General features: G+C 32.4%; 2 protein-coding genes and 2 long non-coding RNA genes across 6 annotated transcripts in view; 1 reads left to right on the top strand and 3 right to left on the bottom strand.

The window, feature by feature from the left end:
* The window catches only part of LOC143191527 (uncharacterized), a 28,940-nt gene extending 26,975 nt beyond the window's left edge, over positions 1 to 1,965 (top strand). For all 3 annotated transcript variants that reach the window (XR_013004529.1, XR_013004531.1, XR_013004530.1), the window contains exon 2: positions 1,619 to 1,965. This is a non-coding gene — a long non-coding RNA (uncharacterized LOC143191527). The remainder of the gene's footprint in view (positions 1 to 1,618) is intronic.
* Positions 860 to 1,178, bottom strand: LOC143191529 (uncharacterized). The gene is made up of 2 exons (XR_013004533.1): positions 1,047 to 1,178; positions 860 to 979 (listed from the first exon to the last, which is right to left on the bottom strand). It is a non-coding gene; the product is annotated as an uncharacterized LOC143191529 (long non-coding RNA).
* Positions 1,966 to 3,905: 1,940 nt separating the features above from the next.
* Positions 3,906 to 10,067, bottom strand: LOC143191519 (uncharacterized). Its single transcript, XM_076396695.1, has 2 exons — positions 9,940 to 10,067; positions 3,906 to 5,049 (listed from the first exon to the last, which is right to left on the bottom strand). The coding sequence occupies exon 2, from the start codon at positions 5,036 to 5,038 to the stop codon at positions 3,944 to 3,946; it is 1,095 nt and encodes a 364-aa protein (XP_076252810.1). The 5' UTR covers positions 5,039 to 5,049; positions 9,940 to 10,067; the 3' UTR covers positions 3,906 to 3,943.
* A 4,117-nt stretch (positions 10,068 to 14,184) lies between these two features.
* On the bottom strand, positions 14,185 to 21,612 carry LOC143191518 (uncharacterized). The gene is made up of 5 exons (XM_076396693.1): positions 21,241 to 21,612; positions 20,918 to 21,185; positions 18,922 to 19,177; positions 14,681 to 14,936; positions 14,185 to 14,619 (listed from the first exon to the last, which is right to left on the bottom strand). The coding sequence occupies exons 1-5, from the start codon at positions 21,512 to 21,514 to the stop codon at positions 14,441 to 14,443; spliced, it is 1,233 nt and encodes a 410-aa protein (XP_076252808.1). The 5' UTR covers positions 21,515 to 21,612; the 3' UTR covers positions 14,185 to 14,440.
* Positions 21,613 to 26,142: the final 4,530 nt, after the last annotated feature.

The raw sequence follows: 26,142 nt of genomic DNA, 5'->3' as shown, positions 1-26,142 counted from the left end.
GCGCTACTAGAATTAAATCCATTTGTTTTTTAGTTAGCCCTAACCCTCAAAAGATGCGTGTATAAATTTAACAGCTGTCGGATCATTAGTTTGTGCATTATAGCATTTTGAGTCAAGCAAATTTTGTTATTGTGAAAAAAAATGGATAAAAAGGAATTTCGCCTGTTGATAAAATATTGCTTTTTGAAGGGAAAAAATACAGTTGAATCAAAAACTTGGATTGATACCGAGTTTCCGGACACTGCCGCAGGAAAATCAACCATCAAGGATTGGTGCGCTAAGTTTAGATGTGGTGAAATGACCACCGAAGACGATGAACGTAGTGGATGCCCAAAAGGGTTTGTTACCGAAAAAACTTTTTAAAAAATCAGCAAAATGATTTTGAATGACCATAAATTGAAATTGAATGAAATAGCAGACACTCTAAATATATCAACTGAACGTGTACATCAAATCATTCACGAATATTTCGGCATGAGAAACCTCTGTGCAAAGTGGGTGCCGCGTGAGCTCACTTTTGACCAAAAACAAAGACGAGTTGATGATTCGGAGCAGTGTTTGAAGATGATCAAGCCTAATAAACCCAAGATTTTGCGTCGATATGTGACAATGGATGAAACATGGCTCAATCATTTCACTCCGAAGTCCAATCGACAGTCATCCGAGTGGACTGCATACGATGAACCCGCTCCAAAGCGTGGGAAAATACAACAGTCGGCTGGCAAGGTTATGACGTCTGTATTTTGGGATGCGCATGGAATAATTTTCATTGACTACCTTGAGAAAGGAAGGACCATCAACAGCGACTATTACATAGCGTTATTAATAATCGTTGTAATAACTAAATAAAAATAAACAAAAACTTTCTACACGTATTTTATATTCTACTATATACACACAATTTAGCTTAATATCTACCTAAACCTATTTATGTATTTACAATATGATTTTAAATAATACCCACAGTTTGAGGACGGTGCTGATCCCAAAAAATACAAAAATAATTATATAAGTTCCGGACATATACACAAAAATAAATTACGAACATAACAAATCCAATTTGTTGCTTCATGTTCATTTGTTCAATGGATCGATGATTGCTGTTTGTTATCAAACCATCATCGTTCTTTCGACCCGGTATCGTCAGAAAGTGATGAAAGTGACTGAAATGAAAGAACTAAAAATAATGAAAACTCTAATTATTAAAGTCTGTTTTGTGGAGAATTCTAATGTAAACTTCTTGATTCAATAAATGACTGTTAATATTATAAACTATAATTAATTTTAAAAATGGACCGCTGATTTGGTTTCTGCAAAAGCAAGATTTTTAGAAGCTAATTTCTTGGTATATGATTTCATTTTAATAGAATTCAAGTACTAATATATAAATTATTTTTTGTTGTTGTTACTGGAATTTCCCTTTATATATCATATCTGTTTACTAAATAACAAACCTTATATAATGGATGAAGCTTATGATAAATAATAGTAAATATTTTAATATAGCTATAGATACCTTTTCCAATTTTATCAGATCAAGTGGATTGTTCAGTTTTCGAATAATATTGTGAAATATAACAATTTCAATTCTAACCAAATCATTTTAATTTTTTTTCAGTTTTCTGCCCGTCAATTATTCATCGATTATGCTATCGAACAAAATCGTACTGCTGATTATACTGTTTCAAGTCGCCGACTTCTACCTAGCCCACAACCAATCATTAGGAGAAGTTGTAACCTATGAACAGTTCGCTCAAAACAAAAAACTAAACAAACCTGTTATCAAATGGGGTGTGCCAGGTGGTCCGTACATCAACCAACTGGTAAGGTCCCTCTCTTGTCCTCCCGGAACGTCCTGGATCCGAAACGAATGCAAAAAGCAGGTTTTACCCAGTCGATTTTGGAACTTACAAAACACTTAACTGTTGTAGTACATTGATAACGCATTAAATTATATTTTTTAGACTATTTATTTTATTACCTTCAAACTTTCCAGGCTGATCAAGGTCAATAACAGCAATAGATTAATTCAGCTCTAAAACCAGTGGCGCCTAGCCATGAGCGCTGCAGTGCTGCAGAGCCCCAAAAAAAAACTAAAGAAGCTCCCAAAATATAATTATAATATATTCAAAGTTTTTTGTACATACGTCATCAAGATGTTTAATGTATTGCCTGTCGCAATTTGTAAATTGGTTTTAGAATCAGACAATATATTCCTTCTCATTTTATTCTAGTTAAAAAGAGACATAATGCTGCCTGATAAGTTCGAACGTGGTGTGCATTAGAATTGAGAGAACATACCAAAAAGTAATATTTTAAAGAACCGCGACAAAAACTAAAATGCATGATAGATATCAAAATTACTGATTTGCTCTTATTATTGTAAAATCGAGAAGTTAAAGAGACAGCTTAAAGATCTATTTACAATATACGAGGGTGGTTCAAATATGATTGAGACAAATACACTAACATGTTTATTTACTATTGAAAAAATTTACAAACATTTACATTTTTCTAGGTATTTACCCTCACTAGTTACGCATTTTGTCCATTTTTGCGGATGTTTTTTGACGCCGGTATCAAAGAATTTCTTGGGCAACTCGGACAGCCATGTGCTCCTCTACCGCGTCGTCGCTGTTGAATCTTTGTCCCTCCGAGGGCTTCTTTCAGCGGTTTAAACATGTGGTAGTCGCAGGGTGATAAATCCGGACTGTAGGGGAAGTGTTCCAGTACCTCCCACCCTAATTCCGATATTGTATCGAGCGTGAGACGCGCGGTATGAGGGCGCGCGTTATCCTGGAGAAGAATCGCACTTCGTGCTGGAATTCTCCTCTGTTTCGAGCGATAAGCGGGTTTCACGTGTGATTTTAAAAGTTTAGAGTAGTATGCGGAATTAATGGTATGTTGGGTGCGTAGGAAATCGATGTACAGCACGCCCCCTCGGTTTTAGAACACCCTACACAGAACCTTACCCGCTGACCTGGTTGTCTTCGCTTTAACTGGCGCCCCTTCGTCCTTCTTCCACCACTCTTTAGACGACATCTTGCTTTCGGAAGTGTAACAGTGTATCCATGTCTCGTCTGTAGTGAAGATTCGCGTTGAAGATCCATCCCCTTACGCCCCGTATCGTGTCAGCAAGTAGCGACAAACTTTCAAGTGCGTAAATTTTTGCTCGAAGTTCAGCAGTTTAGGAATCCATCGCGCCGTTATTTTGCGATATTGAAGGCGTTCGTAGGTGATAGACTCTACGCTACCAATCCTGATGCCGAGTTCAGCCGAAATGGCTTGAACATTCATCCTACGATCCTCAAAAATGAGTTGTTCTACGCGGTGAATGTTGGCTAGTACTTTTTTAAATATAGTTGTTGAAAATTAATTTTTTCTGGCTCCATGTGTAGACACAAAAAATCTAACCTATTTCGGTTAAATAGTCTTAAGCCAAAACATTAATTATACGTATCTTAACCAAAAACAACGTTTAAGTAAATGAGTCCTTTCAGAATAATTAAGTTTTTATTTTATGGCACTTTACAAACATCTTGTTAAAAGGAAAAAAGCCCTTTGGGTATATTGGAAATCTTTACACTTTACCTCATCTGTATAATCACCTTTAATGTAATTTTGCCACATCACCCCACCTTACACACATTTTGTGTTTAAACTATGGGTAATATTTTCATCATTTCTTCTTCATCATTCATTCTATGTCATGTACACAAAAATGGCGTCATAAACAAACTGATCTCTGTTATAGAAATCAGCCAATTAAAACGAACTAATGAAAAAAGTGGTCTCAGTGACTTCATCGGTGGGTCCACGCAAAATATTTCCTCGGTTTCATCTATTTAAGCTAAACCCCTATGTTTTAATACGAATATAGGCTATTTTCATTCAATAAAAAGTCATTTTTAATATTCCAGTGGACTTTATTGATTAATATTATCTAACAATAGGTATTCCAACTAGCACCTTCTTTTTGGGCTGCTAGTAAAAAATCTTGAAGAGAATCTTTTGATGGATACGTTGAAACGCAAGCGATCCCGTTAACATTTCGGTACTTTGGACGATATACCGTATACGTTACGTCAACGCCTTTCGATCTAAAGAACCGTATTACCATTTCCAGATCGTGACAGTGAAATATGTTATCCTCAAAGGAAATGCTACGCAAGTGCGGACAATTTTGTAATAATATTCCAAAAGTAGATGCTTCGCCTTGTATACTGTTTCTGCTTATATCCAATTTATTAAGTTTTGGCATTGATAAAAGAAAATTTGAATTAAAGGGAGTTAGAGAATTATTAGCCAATATAATAGTTTGTAAATTCAACAAACCAACAAAGTTTCCTGGGTCCAATACCTTCATTCGGTTACTCGATAAATTTAATTCATTTAATTTATATAAATTTCCAAATACTCCCATCGGCAAGTGACACAAATTATTATAAGAAAGATCCAGTTGCTGCAAATCGCCGATGTAATCAAATGTAGTTGATTCTAGATGGTTGATTTGATTGTTTGACAAATCTAACATGAAAAAAATATTCGATCCCATGAATGCTGCCGGCTCTAGTGTTGATATTTTGTTGTGAGATAAATTAACGGAACTACTGGACATTCCTTCAAGAAAACCATTAGGTAAGGTAGTCAGGAGATTATGCTCCAGATGAAGTTCGTTGAGGTTTGTCAGTCCTGCAAACGCCTGAGGAGAGATAGTTTCTATTATGTTGTTTTCCAAGTGTAACTGTAATAAACTTTGTAGATGGCTAAAAGATTGAGTCTCAATTGATATCAGGCTGCTATTAGTCATGCGAAATTTCCAGAAGTTATTTTCAAAATTAAAAGTATTTGATGTGAATGCAACCATTAAGCAGTTTTTGCACTCAATATCTTCTAGGTCTTCATATGATTCATCAGGGAATTGTTCGATATTTGTGCAGACCATAGATTGAGATTCCATCTCACATTGGTATGCCCCACAAAATGGAGATCCAAGAATAATGAAAATAAGTAAAAGATAGAACAGTTCCTCGGTCATCCTTTAATGATCTAGAAAGAGAAAAAATATTGAAGCATAAAAACTACATATTTCCCATTATTGGAGATTATATTAGGTACCAGCATGTATTTTGATCAATGGTAACCTAACCTAACTATTAAGTTCAAAGATTTAGGCATTTCTCTACATAAAATAACAGTTATCTATTCATAGCTATTGTTGTTTGATCTGAAGAAATCTGCTGGCGAAGCCTGTCAAACACAAATGCGTCAAAATGAACAAAAATTACTCAATCCCGCCTCTGCTGTCTAAGAAATAATATAGGTAAGTGAATTTTTTCTAAAATTGCTATGTTTAATGAGTTTACTTTCTATTTTAGGTCGAAAATATGGTAATCTTTTTGTGAAGTAACTAAAAACCGATTGTTGAGTATAGTGCGATAATAGGTGGTTATTTTTACACTTTGATGTATTCATTATATTTTAAAATGTTTGTATTATTCTATGAATCAAATAAAATTAGTAGTAAAAGACGACAATCACTCAATCTGATTGACGAGCAAAAAAGAAAAGTCTTATGTGGCGTATTAGCGATGAAAAGATGATACACTACCACCATAGAGTAATATATAGGGTGTTAACTTAATACGAATAATTTCAGAATTGTTTTGCGTGGTCTCAGCAGAAAGGCGCTGAGAACGTCATTTCACTGAATTTCATTGGTTAGTTTAAAATACCATTACAGGCACCTGTATAGAAAATATTTTATAATGAGAGCATTTCATTGGTTGGCGATTTCATACGTATCACGTGACTAACCTCTGACGTCACATTCTACCGAACAATTAAATTTTAAATAAAACCAAAATGTAATTTTCCAATACCATTTATTAATATAAAATTCTGTATATATACAAATATTATATAATATCAAAAAGCTAAAACATAAGAACATATATATAATGTGTATAAATAAAAAATAATTAAATGTGGATATGAAAATAGCTGCAATCTAATTGAAAATATAACATATCACGTGAGAAACATAATCAAAATTGTCTATGGCTCTTTCCCTTTTTTATATATTTTTAGTGCTATCAATTCAAATAAGATGTATTAAAGTTTCTATCTTATTGTTCCCTCATACTGAAAGCATAGCAGCACAGCTGAAAATCTGTGTCTGTTAATATTTTACATACTTGTTCAACACAAAAATGTATGATATAGGTCAGAATGGAGAAAACATACCAAAAATAATACTTTAAAGAACAGCAACAAAAAATTAAAACATATAATATATAAACATATATATATATATATATATATATATATATATATATATATATAAAATTACTGCTGTGCTCTTATTATGGTGAAATTGAGGAGTTCAAAAGACAGTTTAAGTATCTATTAACAATATAATAAAACAAGCATGATAATCTCTTGTTTATAAAATCAAGCTCGCCTTGTTGGTTTACAAATTGTGTTATACTATTTTGTATTAATGTATTTTATTAACATTCTTGTTGAAAAAGTTATGTCGGTTAAGGAGCCTTAAGCCAAAATATTAATTATAAGTATCTTGCCCAACATAACATTTTATTTAAGTAAATGAACCCCTGATGGTACTTTACAAACAACTTTTTAAAGGGTAACAAAAACTTTTCATGTAGTATAATTACATTTACCTTGAATGTAATTTTACCATCTCCCCATTTGGGCATATTTTGTGTTTAAACTGTGTGTAATATTTTTATAATTTCTTCTGCTGTATTCCTGTAAATAACAATATATATGAATACAAATGCTTTATATAAATAAATGTATACATACCAGGTGGTAAAAGCAATGTTAAGTCACACAAATCCTTAATCTTGCTAACTTGGGGTATTTTATCCAAGAAAAACTACGTCTGGTTTTTATTTCTGCACATACACTAGATGCACAACACATTTGAGATTGAAGCTACATTAAAATCGAATAATAGTGATTATATTTAAGACACAAGTATGCTAATCGTACTTTATATCAGACACACAAAAATGTCGTCATAAACAAAGTCAAACAATCACGTTATAGAAATAAACCAATCAAATGCCTTCATAGGCCAATTCAAATGATCCAATCAAAAAAGTGGTCTCAGAGCCATCATTGAATGGACCACGCAAAACATTTCCTCGGTTTCGCCTATTAAAGTTAAACCTCTATATTTACTCTATGACTACCATTAGTACTCAGTAAACTTCTCCAGTTTTCGCCTGATTTTGCGATGTTACCATTTTTGTTTTGACTCTTACGGTGAGTACAGACTTGAACGAAACGAACGTTCGGGGTCTGCGCGAGACTTTCGCGGAGATTCGACATGGATTCGGCGAAAATATCTCTGTTCGCGATGATCGAAATCAATACGTGGCCCGTTCGGTTCCTCTCGGAACGTTTCTGTCTCCAAAAATCATTTGACGGTGACGGTTTTCATCGTTTGGGTCGGAGGCGTGTATTCTTTTGTTTATAACCATACCTTTCACAACGGCATGCCAAAATAAAATGTCTTGTGAATGATTTTTCGACGCCATGTGTAGTATATTTTTCCTAAAAACAACGTTTATTGCTAAAATAATATGTACCGTCTAAGCGTATTTGAAATATTATCAAATTATTGTAGGTATGGCCGGTAACATGCTGAACAAAATTATGATAAGGAAGAAAATACGAATGATTTTGAATTTCATCTCGTTTGAAGATTATGGTAAGAATATGTCACAAATCTGTTGTGAAAATGTTTATACGACTTTAGTATTCTATTTATAGATTCCTGAAGATATTCCAAACATTTACAATTCTGTAACGATCACAAAATAATCCAAAATCGCCAGAAGATATATTCAGTCCCAAGAGAAATGATGTATATGTGGAAATTTCACTATGAGGTAGACATAATTAAACCTTAAATTAAGAATATTACCTTTATTTGGTGGCACAAAATGTATAAATAGAGTCATGAGGCAATTCATCCGTCATTGATGGAGACAAGAATTATATAAACAGATATGAATTTGTAGTTACTACATGGTGTATGGTTATATTCTGGAAATTTTTTGAAGATGAAATATTTGTTAACTGTGTTTAAATTATTTCAAACACAACGGCTAAATACTATGAAAAAATAAAATCTGAGAACTGCAAGATGATTTGGATGGAAGAGCCACAGTCCTTATAAGAGGATATTATAATAGTATATCTTCAAATTATAACAAACACAATTGAGACATATCTTCGAAAAAATGATAGAGTAACACCTTGAAACCGCAGTGATATATCTGCTCTCTTTTACTTTATATTTTAGGTCGAAAATATGGCAATCTATTTGTAAGGTATCTAAAAAACGACTGTTGCGCGATAATGCTCTTAATGGGTGGTTATTTTTACACTTTGATGTATTCGTTACATTTTAAAATGTTTGTATTGTTCTATGGATAAAATAAAATTAGTAGTAATATGACATTATTGTATTTTTTCAATTGCTATTTTTAGTATTTGCACAATTTGAACAATAATATATTAAAAAATAATATTTCAACAAAACTTGGCAAACTTAATATATTTTTTTAATTTTATATTAGATTATTATTAAACATATTTTCTATCACCAGTTGTAAATACTTTTTCGATATTATTTGATAAGTTTTGTACTATAGAGAGTATTAATAAACGTTCCTTCAATGTCCCTTCAATAAAAAATAAGAAGAACAACTCAAATTTTTATGATACGTGTTTTTTAATTAAATATTATTTCAGATTTCATAACAAGGTTCCCGCAAGTAAAATATAAATATTTTAATTTGTCGTGTTTTTTATGAGGTTTTTATATAATTATAAGTATTATTATTAATCATTAAAAGATATTAAACACATATTTTTCATTCAAAACATCTTTATAGCAATAATTAAATTACAAAGAGAAACAGTGTTATTTTCTCGAAACCAAAACCTATGTTATTCATAATCCCGCCAATTTTTTGTTTTGAGTTTCTATGCTGGTAAAAATATGAGTTTATCTAATTTCTATATTTTAGTGTAATTAGGAATATATAACAGTATATATAACAGGCATTTAAAACTCCAAGGAAGTGTTAAAATAAATTCTCACAGTTCTGAATACGACTTGGGTAAGTATATTCAAATAAAATTAAATAGAAATAAGATTGCAGTCAAACTAGCAATTAAAATTCCAATGGATTTTTATATTAAATGAAAGATGTTATTGTAACTTTTATATAGTGATAAATAAACATTGTGTCAATAAAATTAAGAAATATTATACTCTTCAAATATGCGAGTATTTTTACAAGAACTATAACTTTAGTTTATTATTGTAATGTTTATATACTGATAAATAATTACATATAGTTTTATATTAAAATTAAATTATTTTAAAATTAAATCTGATATTTTTTATTTTTTTATATTATAGAATCCGAAAATTTTAGGTTAATATGTGAATTCAAGATAATTTATTCTATTTATACTATATTCCTCAGATATACGTATAATTTACAAGAACTGGCAACGTCGCAAATTCAAATTCTTATGCGCACACCAGGACTTTCGAAAATTAGTTTCTTGTGTCCTCCTTGACTGTTTCAGAATACTCACAAGACAGGATAGAAATGGATTCATAATTTTATCGCTGTCAAATCAAAATCGTTCTTTTCACATAATATCCCCTATTTTGCCAAAAAGGAAATGGAAAAAACTTGTACAAAATATTTTCATTAACATTTATTGTACAGATGTTTCTCAACAAATGCGTTTTTTAAAGTGAAAAAATTATCAGAATAAATGCAAAAGTCTGATATTAAAAAAATCGTAATGCGAATCACTTTCATACAAATACATTATTAAAGAAATTATGTAAATTGTGTTAAATATAGAGGTATTTACCAGAAAAAGTAGACAGTTTCTTAAAATAAACACGTAATATAACAGAACGTCTCAATTCAACGAACTAAAATGATGAAAACTTGGCTACCAAATTAAAACATATTTTTAGGTCGAAGTATGTGCTTTTGTTTAATAGGAATGTGTATAAATTAAATCAATTTTACCTTGGAATTGAAATTCCTTATTGTTTTCCAGTGGTGTGTCTTCTTCCCATATAATTCTACTAATATTTTACAAATATAAAAAATATATTTATATGTTAAAATTATAGTAATATACTAAATACTCCGATACTTAAGCATACTAAAATTGACTGATTCAGAAGGTCAAATAAGACCGAAATAAGTTCTTCGGAGAGGAAAACACTTATTAATTCACAACTATTCATTTTTACGGCAATTTTTACGATAGAAAATGGTTTGATGTTGGTTAGAAATTGGCTATACTGCGTTCGCTTTCTCTTCGTTTGGCCAATTTAAAATTTGCTGTCGATCGAGTACAATTAACTAAAAATCTAGAATACCTATATTTTGTGATTAATAACTCTATAACAATAACAATTAAATTGTTGCGTTATTTCTAGTGTTAGTTTTAAAATATGGAACAACAAAGGTAAGTACGGAATGTAAGGTTAAGTTTTATAAAGTTAAAATATACAAACAGCATCAATTTTGTTTATAGTGGGAATATAACCTGCAAATTTGTAACAAAACATGTTCACGGACATCAAATATAAATCAACACATGCCAATATTTCATTTTAATAATATACAATTTTATTAGAAGTAATACTAAAGGAAATTATAACTTTTATATGTATATATTGTTGTAATTAACCGTCCACATATTTTGGGTTGGTAAATGTAGAATATGTCATTCAAAAGAGACTAGTTCTGGAGAATCTCCGCATGCGCATTAGGTTTCGAATTTACAACGTTGCCAGTTGTTGTTAAAATTATACGTACATTGAAAGAATTTAATATAAATAGAATAAATTGAATGATAGGATAATCTTGAATTTACAATTTAAGTTAATATTTCTGTTCATCTTCTATAATAAAAAATATATAATATGAAGAAACTTTTATAAACATCTATCTTTTTAAAATTATTTTGAAAATAAAACAATATGTTAATATTTATCAATATATAAACATTACAATAACAAACCAGAGGTATAATATTAAAAATTATTCATATATTTAAAAAGTATACTATATATACTAGAATTCATAAATTAACCTACTTCCTCTCTAATATAAAACAGTTTATTGGTATAATGTTAATCTTCTATAATATAATAAATAAGAAACAAAGTCCTGAGAAGTATTGTAGGTATACCAAGATTCTATTGGACTGATTACTTATATCGAGGCTTTCAGACACCGACTGTCAGCCAGAAAATCAAGAGAATTGCAAGGATACATGAGGGCATTCTCCATTATTATTTCAATATCGAAGTAATACAACCCTTGGATCTCTAGAACAGGATACAGACTCAAAAGTATCAAACCATTTGATTTTCTGTAGTATAGTATAGTGAGGTGCATTTAATAGAAAAACAGTAGAGTTAATACATAAACATTATTACACCAGTGGCTACCATTACACTAGCGAAGATATGGCCGATGGGTCGCAAGCAAAGAATGATATGCACCTAGATCGACGCCTAACCTGGAAAAAGCATATACTCGCCAAACAGAAATAACTTAAACTTAAAATCTACCAAATGTATTATTCCAACGGTTCCCAAATAAAGTGTTGTGTGCTATTGTCGATGCTGCATATTATGTTTCAAATGAAGAGATACAGCACGAGTGTAATTCAACGGGTTTGTGTGAAGTACTTCGAAAGAAGGCCAGTGCATCCCAATGTACTCTCTAATCAGGTAAATGTGCGAAGTGCCAGTGAAGTGCGTAGACTAAAACGTCTAACACCTTCCGATCTGATCATTGGACATATATAGACTTTACAATAAGCTTTAGAATAAGACTAATTAATTAATATAGTATTTTATACAGGAAATCACTTAATGAAGTGATTTATATACTGAACGGTAAAATCTACATACATGTTCAATTAATTCATTACGTAGATAAAACAAAAAAAATATTTACAATATTATATACTCACAGGTCAATTGAAAAGACCAACGTGAAACAAATCTTTTTGGCAAAATTAGTTTTTTTTTATTCAACATAATTCCCTTCAAGGGTGATACACTGATAATAGCGACCCTCCAACTTTTCGATTCCATTTTTGTAGTACGATTTGTCCTTGGCTTCAAAATAGGCTTCAGTTTAGGCGATCATCTCTTCGTTCGACGAAAATCTCTTCCCAGCGAGCATTCTTTTGAGATCTGAGAACGGGAAATGGGGGCTGGGGGCCAGATCTGGAGAATACGGTGGATGAGGAAACAATTCGACGCCCAATTCATAAATTTTTGACACCGTTTTCACTGACTGGTGACACGGTGCATTGTCTTGGTGGTACAGTGTCTTTTTCTTCAAATGCAGCTATTTTTTGCAATTTCGTCCTTCAAACGGTCCAATAATGCTATGTAATAGTTGCTGTTGATGATTTTTCCTTTTTCAAGTTAGTCAATGAAAATTATTCCATGCGCATTCCAAAATATAGACGCCATAACCTTGCCAGCCGACTGTTGCGTTTTCCCATGCTCTGGAGCGGATTCGACGCGTGCAGTCAACTCGGATGACTGTCGATTGGACTTCGGAGTGAAATGATGGAGCCATGTTTCATCCATTGTCACATATCAACACAAAAACTCGGGTTTATTACCCTTGATCATCTTCAAACACTGCTCCGAATCATCAACTCGTCATTAATTTTGGTTAAAAGTGAGCTCGCGCGACTCCCACGTTGCACAGAACTTTCTCGTACCCAAATATTCATGAATTATATGATGTACACGTTCAGTTAATATCTTTAGAGTGTCTGCTATTTCATTCAGTTTCAATTTACGATCATTCAAAATCATTTTGCAGATTTTTTAAATGTTTTCATCGGTAACAACCTCTTTTGGGCGTCCACTGCGTTTACCGTCTTCGGTTCTCATTTCACCACGTCTAAACTTCTAAGCATACCAATCCTTGATGGTTGATTTTCCTGGAACAGTGTCTGGAAACTCGGCATCAAGCCAAGTTTGTGCTTCAACTGTGTTTTTTACCTTCAAAAAGCAATATTTTATCAACACGCGAACTTCCTTTTTATCAATTTTTGTTCGCAATAACAAAAGTTGCTTCACTCAAAATGCTATAATTCGCAAAGTAATAATCCGATAACTATCAAATTTATACACGCATCTTTTGAGGGTTAGAGCTAACTAAAAGATATATGGATTTAATTCTAGTAGTGCCATATATGTGTCATGAAGGGGACTTTTCAATTGACCTATAAGCTACCCCAATAGAGGTTGTCCTGTCCGAACAATAACTTTTTGTTTGGACTATTATTCGGACAAATATTTAAAATTCTGAAACCCTATATCAAACCGAACCCGAGCGCCACCTACCGGGTCCTATTATAAATCTAAACTATTCTCTAATCCGCATAAACATATACCATAAATTTCATCAAAATCGGCCCAACTGTTTACAAGGAGTTCAGTGGCATAGACACAAGAAAATAAGAAACTTCAAAAAGGGAAGATGCCACCTTCACAATGGGATGAAGATTTCTTGTTTAGCCAAGATGCATTCAGAATAGATCGGACTTTGATCGTCTATGCTGGATCTTCGTAAAGATGAACAAATTTTAGTATAACTTGCACAGTTGCTTTCATTGGTATTGGGAGCTTGATGTTTCTAAGCAAACATAGATGATACTAATTCTTTTAGCGATCATATGGCAAATGCATTAAGGAAAATTAAGTGAATAAATCAAAAATTATAGAAAAAATCTGTAAAAAAAATTTCAAAAATAATGTTAACAGGACAAACAACAACAACAACAGGTTAACAACAAAAGACAATAAAGAGAATTATATACATATCAATATGACTTGACAAGGAAACATTGCAGCGAAGGAAACAAGAATTAAACGTAAAATATTGAAGATGCTCTCCAATGACAATAAAATACATTATTTGGATATAAAATTGTTAATTAGGTGGATTAGGGCCCCAGAGGATACCACTAGGTAAAAAAGGTACCTAGAACTTACTGCAACATTATAGGTGGAATGGAAAAGAGTTCAATGAAAATAAAATAAAAAACTTTAACCTATAAACTGTTGTGGCTGTATAATTAACTGTAGTTTAAGTTCTTCAATAATACTTTACATTAGACATACATAACATAATTTTTCTTTCATTATTTTATATACATTAGAATTTTATTATACTTAAACGCTAAAATAATTTAATTGAGTTTTCATGACTATGGTATACACTCCACAAAAAGCAGCTATGCTTTACCGAAAGTGATTATTAAATTACTAGAAAATACAGTACTGACGAATAGTCAATCAAACTAATTTAATTTACAACAAATCTTGTTCTACTACAAATTCTATTAAGTCCGTTATTCTTTTCTTGAATTCGTCCGTCATCTTGTGCTTCCTTATTGCAATGTTCTCGCCGTTCTCGGCCATCTTTTCAAAATCGTGAGTTTTGCCTTCACTTAACGACTGAGGTAACATCATAATGGTCATGAATATTCCTAAAAACAAACAAATCATTAAAAAATGATTTAATAAAATGATGGTAATCGGTTCAATTACCCCATTTTGAATACTCTTTCCAATCTTTTTCAAATACTTCTACTGGATACATTTCTAAAGGATCCAGTCCAAAGTCGCGAATTCTATCACTCAATGTGCTATGGTAAATGTCCAAATATGATTTGTACTTGTGCAAGTCTTCTTTCCCCGCGCATATGTAAAAGAAATATGCTATATCAAACACCGCGAATGACAACGATGCTAATTGCCAGTCTATGAGACATACTTTGGTTGGCGTGTCAGGTTTAGATTCGTCCTAAAAAAACAACAGTAATAACACAGAAGTACAACGAAGTCATCCTAAAATACAGATTATAAACATTAAGATTTTAATACATCCTCTATCCAAAATAGCATTGAACCACGTTATCAGTATGTATAATGTATTGCCTATTGCAGTTTGCAAATTCGTTTTAATACCAGACAATATTTTCTTTCTCATTTTATTCTAGTTAAAAAGAGATACAATGTTATCTGCCACGTTCGAGCATGTAATGGAATGAGCCTGCAAAAGTCGTTCGGTTGTCAAATGTCTTCAAATTCCCTCAAAATATTCTTTGCTTGTTTTGATACATTTAAAATCGCTGCTTATTCGCTGATTGAAAATGCCGAAACCAGACAGAACAGATTGCATCACTAATGAGTTACTTTGGACAGGTATGGGATAATAGAGGACGCCCCTTGTCAGTAAAATTCGTTAGAAGGGTAAATATTTTTACTGTTAAATACTGAATATTAGTATGGACAAGGTCACTGAAATATCTCCAAAAATGAAAAATATAATCAAGATCAGCTTGATGTTAGCTCTATCACAGATTCAATATATGAAATGTATAAAAACAGTGAGTGGTTTTTCAATACACACATAATTTAATACAATTATTTCAAAGGAAACTGTTATTCTGAAAAGTATCGAAGAGGTCTAATGGAACTACACGATATTGCTTATAAAAATCCATTTTTTAAAATCATATAATCAAATGAAGGAAGACTTATTATTTTAATGTTTTATTATTTATGTATTTAGATGAGATATGGATATTTCAGAATAGGACCAATATACACAATGGTCACTCATGCCAAGATGATAATAATAATAATGTTATGACAATGAAAGTTGACGGAAAAACGAGAGAATAACAATTGATTAGGTTTTATTAGTCATAAAATTTATTAATAATTGTTAATAACACCTCCGGTTTGGATGAACTCGATCAAAAACATTGAGGAAGAAATTGACAATTCTTAGCAAATGTTAGATAGATTGTATTTTAATTAACAGCTTAGTTATTCACTTGAATGAAACTTTCTGAATATGATATAATTCAATGCTGCTAATTTCTAAGACATGGTGATGAGAGTGAAAACAAGTAAACGTGGCTATATAATGAGTATATGATAGCTGTAGGAAATGTTATTGTACAAGATGTATGTGCACAGATATGTGCCTATATATTAAATATTATTTGGATATACAACTGTCAATTAGGTGGATTAAGCCTCCAGGGGATATAACTACAAACACGTCTAGAACTCTAACTCATAGGTGATATGGAAAAGAGTTAAACACAACCCTAACCTACAAACTATTTTAACCCTGTACTTAATTAAAACAACAATTAAGTCCTTCGATTATATATGCATTAGATTTACTATGGTTATGAAACAAAAAAAATCCAATTGTTCGCAGCGGAGCACTTTAAAGTTCTAGTAAAATAATTAGACGAAAGAACACCCAGAACCATACATTCAGGCCAAAATCCGAGGGAACATTTATTTTTATTGCCCACCCAAACATAACAACAAAGCAGAATACTGTCAAGAATTCTTCAATACGCTAGGTAATAGATTTATAGCCGGAGTAGATTACAATGCAAAACACTTAATGTGGGGTTCAAGAATAATAACCTCAAAAGGTAGAGAACTACTAAAAGCAATACAGACAGATAATTTACAACATATCTCTCATAACTGGTGAATCAACATATTGGCCTTCAGACAGAAATAAAAAACCAGATACTATAGATTTCTGTATTACAAAAAATATTGATATAAAAAAATGTCATGCAGAATCATGTTTCGACCTGTCTTCTAATCATTCACCACCTTTTCTGTGCAATAATAGAACTAACTGGCCCTTATTTAGAGAAAACTTAGACCGAAACATCTCTCTAATCTTACCGTTACAAACTGAAATTGATATAGAAATAGCAGCAATACACATTACAAAAAATATACAGGAGGAATATATTCCGCGACTCCTAACAGTGAAACATTTCCAAGAAAAAATACACTTATATCATGTATAATATAGAAAAAGATAGCAGAAAAAAGTTACGACGGAATTGGCAACAGCAAGTGGTTGAAAAAAATAAAAGAAAATTTCATAGGGCAATAAAAGAGCTGAAAGAACTAATCCAAAATGAACAAAACCAAAGCATTCAAGAATACCTAGAGAATTTGACACCAACTGAGGCTACAGACTATTCGTTGTGGAAAATAACAAAAGAGCTTAAGAGACAACATACGCAGACGATACAGCAATCTTGGTATCTCATGAAGATTTAGTCACAGCATCAATAAACCTACAAACCCACCTGGAGCAAATACAATTATGGTTGAAAACATGGCGCATTAAAGCCAATGAAACAAAATCCACCCATGTAACGTTTACCCTACGTAGAAGAACATGTCCACCAGTGAATATCAATCATCGTCAACTCCCCCAAGCCGAGAATGTTAAATATCTTAGTATGCACTTAGATCGACGCCTAATCTGGAAGAATCACATACTCTCTAACTATCAAATGTATTGGCTCATCGGGCGTAAATCCAAGTTATCATTAGATAACAAGGTATTGCTGTATGAGTCTATACTCAAGCCTATTTGGTCATATGGAATCCAACTATGGGGTACCGCTAGCAAAACTAATATATACATCATTCAACGGTTCCAAAATAAAGGGTTTCGTGCCATTGTTGATGCTCCGCACTACATTCCAAATAAAGTCGTACAACGTGATATTCCTCTTGAACCTATAATGAGTGTAATTCAACGTGTTTGAAGTACTTCGAAAGAGTGTTAGTGCATGCCAACATACTCGCTAACCAGCTAAATATGCGTCGTGATAGTGAAATGCATAGACTAAAACGTTTAACTCCACCTGATCTGATTACTGGACATATATAGACATTAGAATAAGCTTTAAAATAAGACCAATTAATTAAGATAATGTTTTATACAGGAGATCGCTTAATGAAGTGATTTTCTACATGCCATGTTTATATAATATAGACATAAGAAATACTTATTGCCTCTAGGGCAGATTGTGGAATCACAGAGTAATAAAAAAAGGATTTACTATGATGTTAAAATAAATTATATTTGATAACAGTATTTTTGTTTAATTATTTCATTTAGATTAGAATTTTACTATATGTCAAAGCCAACTGGTCTGAACTAAAACTCAGGGTTGATACGGTAACATTGCGATGTTTTGACGTCACAAATTTAGATGACGTAGGTACAGAATAACTTTAGATAGACTATATATGTAGTTATAATGTAGCTCTATTCTTAAATACATAGTTAAACAAACATGAAGCAGAACCACAAACATAGTATTTTTATGTATTTTAATTAGCGATATCTATGACGAAAATGCAAAATGGATGTTTCAATGTAAACAACTAACCTAACTATTAAATTCGGTTGTTTTGATATTTATCTATCATAAAATAATAATTGTCTGCTTAGTATTAACGAGTAATATGGAATGTGCACATCCTAATCAGAGGACATAAACAATTTTCGATATTCAGTGATTTTGTTGTTTGATGATTGAAGAAATCTACCGCCAAAGATCATAAAAGACATATTAAAATTTATGATGAAGTTGGTCTCCCTTAACCCAATAGCCGGTATTAGTTCAATTCAACGATTTAGACGTCGTAGTTTTAATGTCGGCGGTAAAGAACATCCTGGAGGACCAAAATTCGAAGGCAATGCCTATATTCGAAAGAACTATACTTAGATTTGACTACATTGCTTTTATTATTTTAATTTATTTAATCTTTTGTTCTTTTGTATTATCAACTAACATCTATCATGAATGTTTGACGGAACTATTATTACTATAAATTTTTAATTAATAATTTGTAAATAACAATTTTAACGTTTTTTCATGCATTATTTCCGAGAAAAAAGTGTCGACCAGCTTACTTTTTGTACCTCATCTTACCTCATATTTAAACAGCATATTCGTGCTCCAACAATCCGTATGGGAAATTATGTTACATTTTTCCGGTTGCGAAAAAAAAATTAACATAAACTGGAATGCATTTTCGGCATATCGTCTAAATGCGGCCAGTTCTTTGTCACGACCCTCGAGTGCTTGAAAAACTAGCTCGAAGAAGGTGTTAAAACTATCGGCAGTCATGTTACTCTTCTGCCCTTTCTCCTGGTTCTTCATTTCGAATTCAACCATCACGTTAAGTCTAGAAAATATGTATAAAAAATATATAAAAGCAATCGGATTGTTTACTATCGTTTAAGTATAAAATTTGTCAATAAATGTAATTAGCAAGAGATAGCTCCACAGATGAAATATCAATATTATGTATTAAAATATTTACTGAAACATACATTTAGAAGATTAGAACCATTTGAAAATAGCATCTTTACTTTTTAATTTAGAAAAATCAGCATATATTGTTGTAAGATTTCGGCGAGATCATAAGGATAGTCCCTTTAGAACTTGTTCTACTGATTCGAACTAACCGGATACTTATCGAGAAAAAAAAGATAAGTTAACAATGAATTGATAATAACAGGTTAATTGAAAAGTTCCAGGCCAGAAACATACATACATATCGCTACTAGAATTAAATCCATATGTTTTTTAGTTAGCCTTAACCCCCAAAAGACGCGTGTATAAATTTGACAGCTGTCGGATAATTAGTTTGTGAATTATAGCATTTTGAACGAAGCAATTTTGTTATTGTGAAAAAATTGGATAAAAAGGAATTTAGCGTATTGATAAAAAATTGCTTTTTCAAGGGAAAAAATACAGTTGAAGCTAAAACTTGGCTTGATACCGAGTTTCCGGACACTGCCCCAGCAAAATCTACCATCAAAGATTGGTATGCTAAGTTTAAACGTAGTAAAATGAGCACCGAAGACGATGAATGCAATGACGCCCAAAAGAGGTTGTTACCGACGGAAACATTTAAAAAATCCACAAAATGATTTTGAATGATCGTAAATTGAAATTGAAAGAAATAACAGACACTCTAATAATATCAACTGAATATGTACATCATATTCACGAATATCTGGTTATGAGAAAGCTCTGTGCAAAGTGGGTGCCACGCAAGCTCACTTTTAACCAAAAACAACGACGAGTTAATGATTCGGAGCAGTGTTTGAAAATGATCATGCGTAATAAACTCGAGTTTTTGCATCAATATGTGACAATGGATGAAACATGGCTCCATCATTTCACTCCGAAGCCTAATCGACAGTCATCCGAGTGGACTGCACACGATGAACCCGCTCCAAAGCGTTTAAAAACGCAACAGTCGGCTGGAAAGGTTATAGTGTATTTTGATATGCGCTTGGAATAATTTTCATTGACTACCTTGAAAAAGGAAGGACCATCAACAACGACTATTACATATTGTTATTAGACCGTTTGAAGGACAAAATCGCCGAATTACGGCCGCATTTGAAGAAAAAGGAAGTGCTGCTTCACCAAGAAAATGCAGGATGTCACAAGTCAGTGAAAACGGTGGCAAAAATCCATGGATTGGGCCTCGAATTACTTCCTCATCCACCGAATTCTCGCGACTATTTCCTGTTCTCAGATCTCAAAAGAATGCTCACTGGTAAGAAATTTTCGTCAAATGAAGATGTGATCGCCGAAACTGAGGCCCATTTTGAAGCAAAGGACAAATCGTACTACAAAAATGGTATAGAAAAGATGGAGGGTCGCTATAATCAGTGTATCACCCTCGAAGGGAATTATGTTGAATAAAAAAAACTAATTTTGCCCAAAAATGTGTTTTACTATGGTAGGCCGGGGACTTTTCAATTGTCCTGCTATAATAATTGCCCACGGACAGATTGTTGATGTTCTAGGAGATTAATTTTAAAAAAATTATAGGCCTCATATAACCATATCGATAATGTGAATTACACTTGATTTCTTCACATTAACGAGCGTCCACCGTACTTACTTTATGGGTTCGGTAAGTTTAGCAAAAAGTTCCGGTTCTAGTTTATGCATAGCGAAAGATAACGCATGGATACGCGCGTATTCCTTAATCACAGCGGTCAGGTGAATCCCATCCATTGGTTCGCGCCTGTTGACCATTTTGTACTGGTTTTCCTTGATGTTTCCGAGTAATATCGCCTCCGCCCTGTCATCCTTCACCGATCCATAATAAGGCGGTATCGATTTGAACGGTTCAGATATATGGTACTTTTCCTGGAACTTCATCAGTTCTGGAAAATAAATAATGAATAATCTTGCCCCTATAATAAGTGCCCCTAAGTTCACCAGGAAAAACCGTTTCGTAGTAATACATTTCTCGCAAGAACATCTCCCTGGTGGGGATCATCCGTCGAAGTTTTTCGTTATCGGAAGCCGTCTTCATGACCAGGCATAACTTCCGATCACTGTGACGGTCGACGATATTCAACCCGATCAGATTTCCCATATATCCGTCCCCCTCGCTAGCCACCGTTTTCGCGATCACTTCATAGTCCAAGAAACCATTTTTGGCCGACACTTCGCCGATTAACTTTCGCTGCTGCTCCTTCAGGTCCTCCATCACTATAAAGTCACCATAAAACAACAAATTACGCTAGCTACCAAGCCGAACGAAACCGGTCCCACCTGAGCAATCAACGTCAGGCTACTGCACGGCGTCGCTTATATACTAGCAAAAAGTTGGTTCATCTGTTTGACGCTGACATCCTACACTGTGTCTCGAAAAATATCAGATCATCCTTGAAGCTGAATTAATACGTAATGCTTGATATTTTGGTGGAATAATAGAACACGTAATTTAAGAAAAACATTTATTAAGTACAAGAATGAATGCTTATCTTTTTTTTTTTCACTTAAATGGGCTTAAAACTGATAGACCGAGGGAAAATTGATAAAACCGCCTGTGTATACAATAAATATTTCCATATCATGAATGTGAATAATCTGGATACTCGAAGAAATTGGTCTAGCATCTGCTAATGTTTAAATAAGATGGTTTGAAAACAAATTGAAAGTTTCTGTTTTAAGCCTTACGCATTTTATAACTAGCACTTCAGTCAGTAAGACTGCAGTGAAATCATGGCTGGTTTTCTTTATTTTCAAAACGAAATAAACTTACTTAACAAGCAAAAAACAGAATATCAAGAAAAGACGACGACACGAAAACGTCTAATAATTCTAAATCTTGAAGATCCTGCCATGCGCACAAAAATTCGAATTAACAATGTTGCCAGTTCTTTCCTACAATTTTCATATTCTGTAGTATGAAGAAAATAATATGAAGAAATGTTTATACACATATTTAATTTTAAAATAATTTTGAAAGGAAAAAAGAGAAAATAAAACAATACGTTATTATTAATCAATATTAAATTGAAGCTCGTATATTTGAGGAGTATAATAATATATAGTTCTACAAATATACGATAAACTCTTTGCGACACGACCTATGAGGTAGGCATGCCGAGATAATATCGATATTATTAGCAGATATATCAATATTTTCTCAAAAAAAATTAAATATATTTATTAAACATTACAAGAAAAACATATTATTTTTAATAAACTTTTTAGATTGGTACATAAATTTAAAGGTGTGATGTTATATTGGTACTGGTAAGAGGTTTTTAAAAATATCAATATATATTACAAAAAAATAACTTATTCAAGTCATTTTCATGCCCTTCGTGTATTTTAATGAATTATATTTCATATTCCATTATCTTTTGTGTCAGTTTTATACCAGCTGGACAATGAGAAGTTATTTTAACATTTCCCTGGAATTTTGAATGCCCTTCACCCTTTAATAATCTTATAAATTCCTGATTGGTTACGCTCGAATTTAAAAGTGGTGATATTTTTAGTAAAATAGGGACGGGCAATCTCAATGCTGAGAATTTAGTCGTTCTTTGTTCTTCCAATATTATTTTTCAAAATTTTTAAGCGCGTCAAACCTCAATGTATATTAGTAGCTCGCGCTCGAATAATTGACTGAGAATATTACATTTTGGTTTGGTTATGGAAAATTCATTTCTCATCATAAAAATATCTTCCGAATGTGAAATAAGATCCAATAGCTATCTGCTTAAAAAAGGAAAACCGAAATAAATGAGACCAACATAGTTTCTTTATCAGTGCCCCCATTTGTTTGAGCAAGACCAGATCGCATTGTAAAGATATTAAAGAAATACAAGATCTCTCGAACCGCGAGCGAAAGATGTCTCGTGCGTTCCCTAAACCTACTTCACTACAAGTCTCCTGCAAGTGCGAGAAAATGTAAATGTAAATAGAAAAATATTCCGAAGATGCAATATGTAAATATTGAAAAAAATTGAATGCCTCCAAATCTCAAGCTTATAGTTCACGGTGTGCATATTTTTTTGCTGAAAAACAGATGAACACATAACCCGATGAAAAAGCGCGTCGTATTGTTTGCTACGTCTTTATCGACGGTCTAGTGATTATAAACTCACAAGCGGCAGTCAACAAAATCTGCAAAGAGATCTACAATCTACAAACTCCTTTATTCCTGAAACTACTTTAATTCAACAAAGCGAAAATACATTTTCTCGCAATTTTTTTTGCTCACGCTATATAACAGCAATATTAAACCATAACTTGTATCATTATCGATGTTTCCAAACTTGCTTTTAATTGTAGCTTGTGTTTGTTTTGTAGATAAACGATACCTTTAAAATCAAAACCAATTTTATCTACTAACGATGACTAAGAAAATTGAAAATATCGAATCATTCCTAATATGGTTTAATTGTTCGCGTTGTATAATATGATAATGAGTTATTGAAAAGTACAGCGACGATAGCATGGGAACAAAGAAATCGGAGAGAAACATAGAGTGGAAAAGATAATTTTGGTCCGAGACTCAAGTGAATATCAACAACATGCAGACAATCATTTGTATACACAGCAAATATTTACTGAAAAAACTATTATATTAGTGTTAAATTACACACAGTTGTTCCCACGGTTAGATTTTTAAGCAAAAGTAACAAACATTGTATTGTATGTTATGGGAGAAAAGTGATTTTATTATACAATACTTATTGATACGTATTAATATTAATAAAAACATCACTGTTGATATCGAAAATCCCACTTAATTTTCGGTAATCAGGTCTAAATGTGGTTAATTTTAGAAAATAATCTCATATAATATTCCCACATTTCAACAACCTTTTCAATACATAAGAACTCTTGAATTATCAGATATTTCTATAGATCTTATATAGATAATTTCTACAGATTTTTCAGTAAATATTATTTCATATGCAAATGTACATCATACATGTTCTATTGTACTTGCATCAATATACAAGCAGAACGAATCATGATTAAATAAATCAGCGCATGTATGTTATCCAGTAGCTGTATTGCTTCCACGTTGCTGTAATTTAGTAACGTTTTTCATGTTTTAAATTGAAATATTAAAAAACTAGTGATAAGCATTGGTAATTAATCAAAGAATTATGTTTTGGCATCATTAAATTAATACTTGGTTTGATGTTTTAGTGCAGCCCCATAAGTCCAAATAGGCTTTATAATAGACTGATAAATATATAGTCTATTCAAAGTTATTTTGTGCATACGTCATCTAAAATTGTCATTGAGTTTTAGTTCAGTTGGGCTTTGATATACAACAGTATTCTAATCTAAATAAAATAATTGAATAAATGAATCAAAAATGTTATGAAATATACATATACAGCCACAATTATTTGTAGATTAGAGTTATAACCTCTTATCACTATTGCTTTCAAAAATTATGCATACGTCTGACAACCGGACAACTTTGACAGAATCATTCGATTACGTGTTCGAACTAATTAGAGAGCATTGTATCTCTTTTTAACTAGAATAAAATGAGAAGGAAAATATGGTCTAATTCTGAAACGATTTTACCAATTGCGGCAGGCAATAGATCAAACATCTTGATGACGTATGTACAAAAAATCTTTGAATAGACTATATCTCTTTGATATTAAATTAAGTTGGTAGTATATTCCCACCAACTAGTGCATTTCTTTGATTTTGAGTCTGATCAGTTATGGTTTTTGCCCATTGTGATATGTTCAATTTATCCTGCAAAATGAACTCCGAGGTATTTTGTTGATTTTGCTTAGGGAATCAGGCATCCACCAAGTGATATAATTATGTTTTTGTCACATCGCCGTAAAGTAAAATTGACATGGGCAGATTTGAAGCTATTAATCTTATTTTTCAGTCTCTAGCCCATTTGTGATCTAGGCAGAAATATATCTTTTGCCATAATCGCTGCATCGTCAGTAAAAGGGCTGTTTATTTTGTTATATGGGATATCAACAGTGTAGAGTAGATACAGATATGGTCCCAAGACAGCATCCTTTGGAATTTCAGGTGAAATAGGTTTAGAGGTGGAAAATGCCCCTTCCTGCGAAGCTAAATTTTCTTCCGAGGATATAATTTCAGCAATTGACTATAGTTCCGCCGTAACAATCCGCTTTAAATTAGTCCTAAATGCGGATTAATTACTGCAAGCTTGGTCAAAAACTTGTGAGTTGTCCAGAAAGTATTTAAATATTTCTTTTCTTCGTACGTTTTCAATAACACCTGTTAACATCAAATTTTCCTCATTGGTTTTCAACCGACAATCTCGAAAATATCGTCCATTGTTTTTTATGACCTTGCGTTATATCTCGGGTAACATACAAATGACGGCTCAAAAAATAACTGCAAATTTGAAGCGATTCACCGACGATTACAGATTAATAATGATGTAGCGTTGTTAGTCGCCAATATTAGCGCATTTCTTGCCTTCGCATTCACCAAATCTATTCAATCTAACATTTCATAAATATCTATTATACCATGCGATTGGTAAAGCTTCTTCTTATTATGTCACTATAACTCAACTATAAAAATCGAATCAAGTCTTTAAAAATACATAAAACAAAGAGGTCCATTCCTCTGTGATCAAAACAAAAATATAAACATTTTCATAAGATCTTTAGTACAATCTAATCAAACTTATCACAGTTGTGCCATATGTAATAATGACCACCGTCGACACTACATGACATCAGAGTGACATTTTCTCTTCCTCTTTCATTTCCTTTTCATTTGCTCTTTCTCTTATCGTTCCCATTGCCCTTCCCTTTGCATTTATTTCAGTTCCATCTTCGACGATACATT

The sequence above is a fragment of the Rhynchophorus ferrugineus genome, unplaced genomic scaffold (assembly GCF_030347505.1).
Source record: "Rhynchophorus ferrugineus isolate W39M unplaced genomic scaffold, kcgeb_rfMv2 rfM2, whole genome shotgun sequence".
In the NCBI taxonomy this organism is placed as follows: Eukaryota; Metazoa; Arthropoda; class Insecta; order Coleoptera; family Curculionidae; genus Rhynchophorus; species Rhynchophorus ferrugineus.
This window is presented reverse-complemented; position numbering and strand designations above follow the sequence as displayed.

Bases quoted from the DNA above. Each gene is read 5' to 3' on its own strand.
- LOC143191519 (XM_076396695.1), bottom strand. From the start codon at position 5,038: ATGACCGAGGAACTGTTCTATCTTTTACTTATTTTCATTATTCTTGGA.
- LOC143191518 (XM_076396693.1), bottom strand. From the start codon at position 21,514: ATGGAGGACCTGAAGGAGCAGCAGCGAAAGTTAATCGGCGAAGTGTCG. The intron at 21,186-21,240 runs GTGAACTTAGGG...TTTATTTTCCAG, and splicing joins CTACGAAACGGTTTTTCCTG to AACTGATGAAGTTCCAGGAA. The intron at 14,937-18,921 runs GTAAGATGAGGT...TTGTTTTTTTAG, and splicing joins ATATGCTGTTTAAATATGAG to GACGAATCTAAACCTGACAC.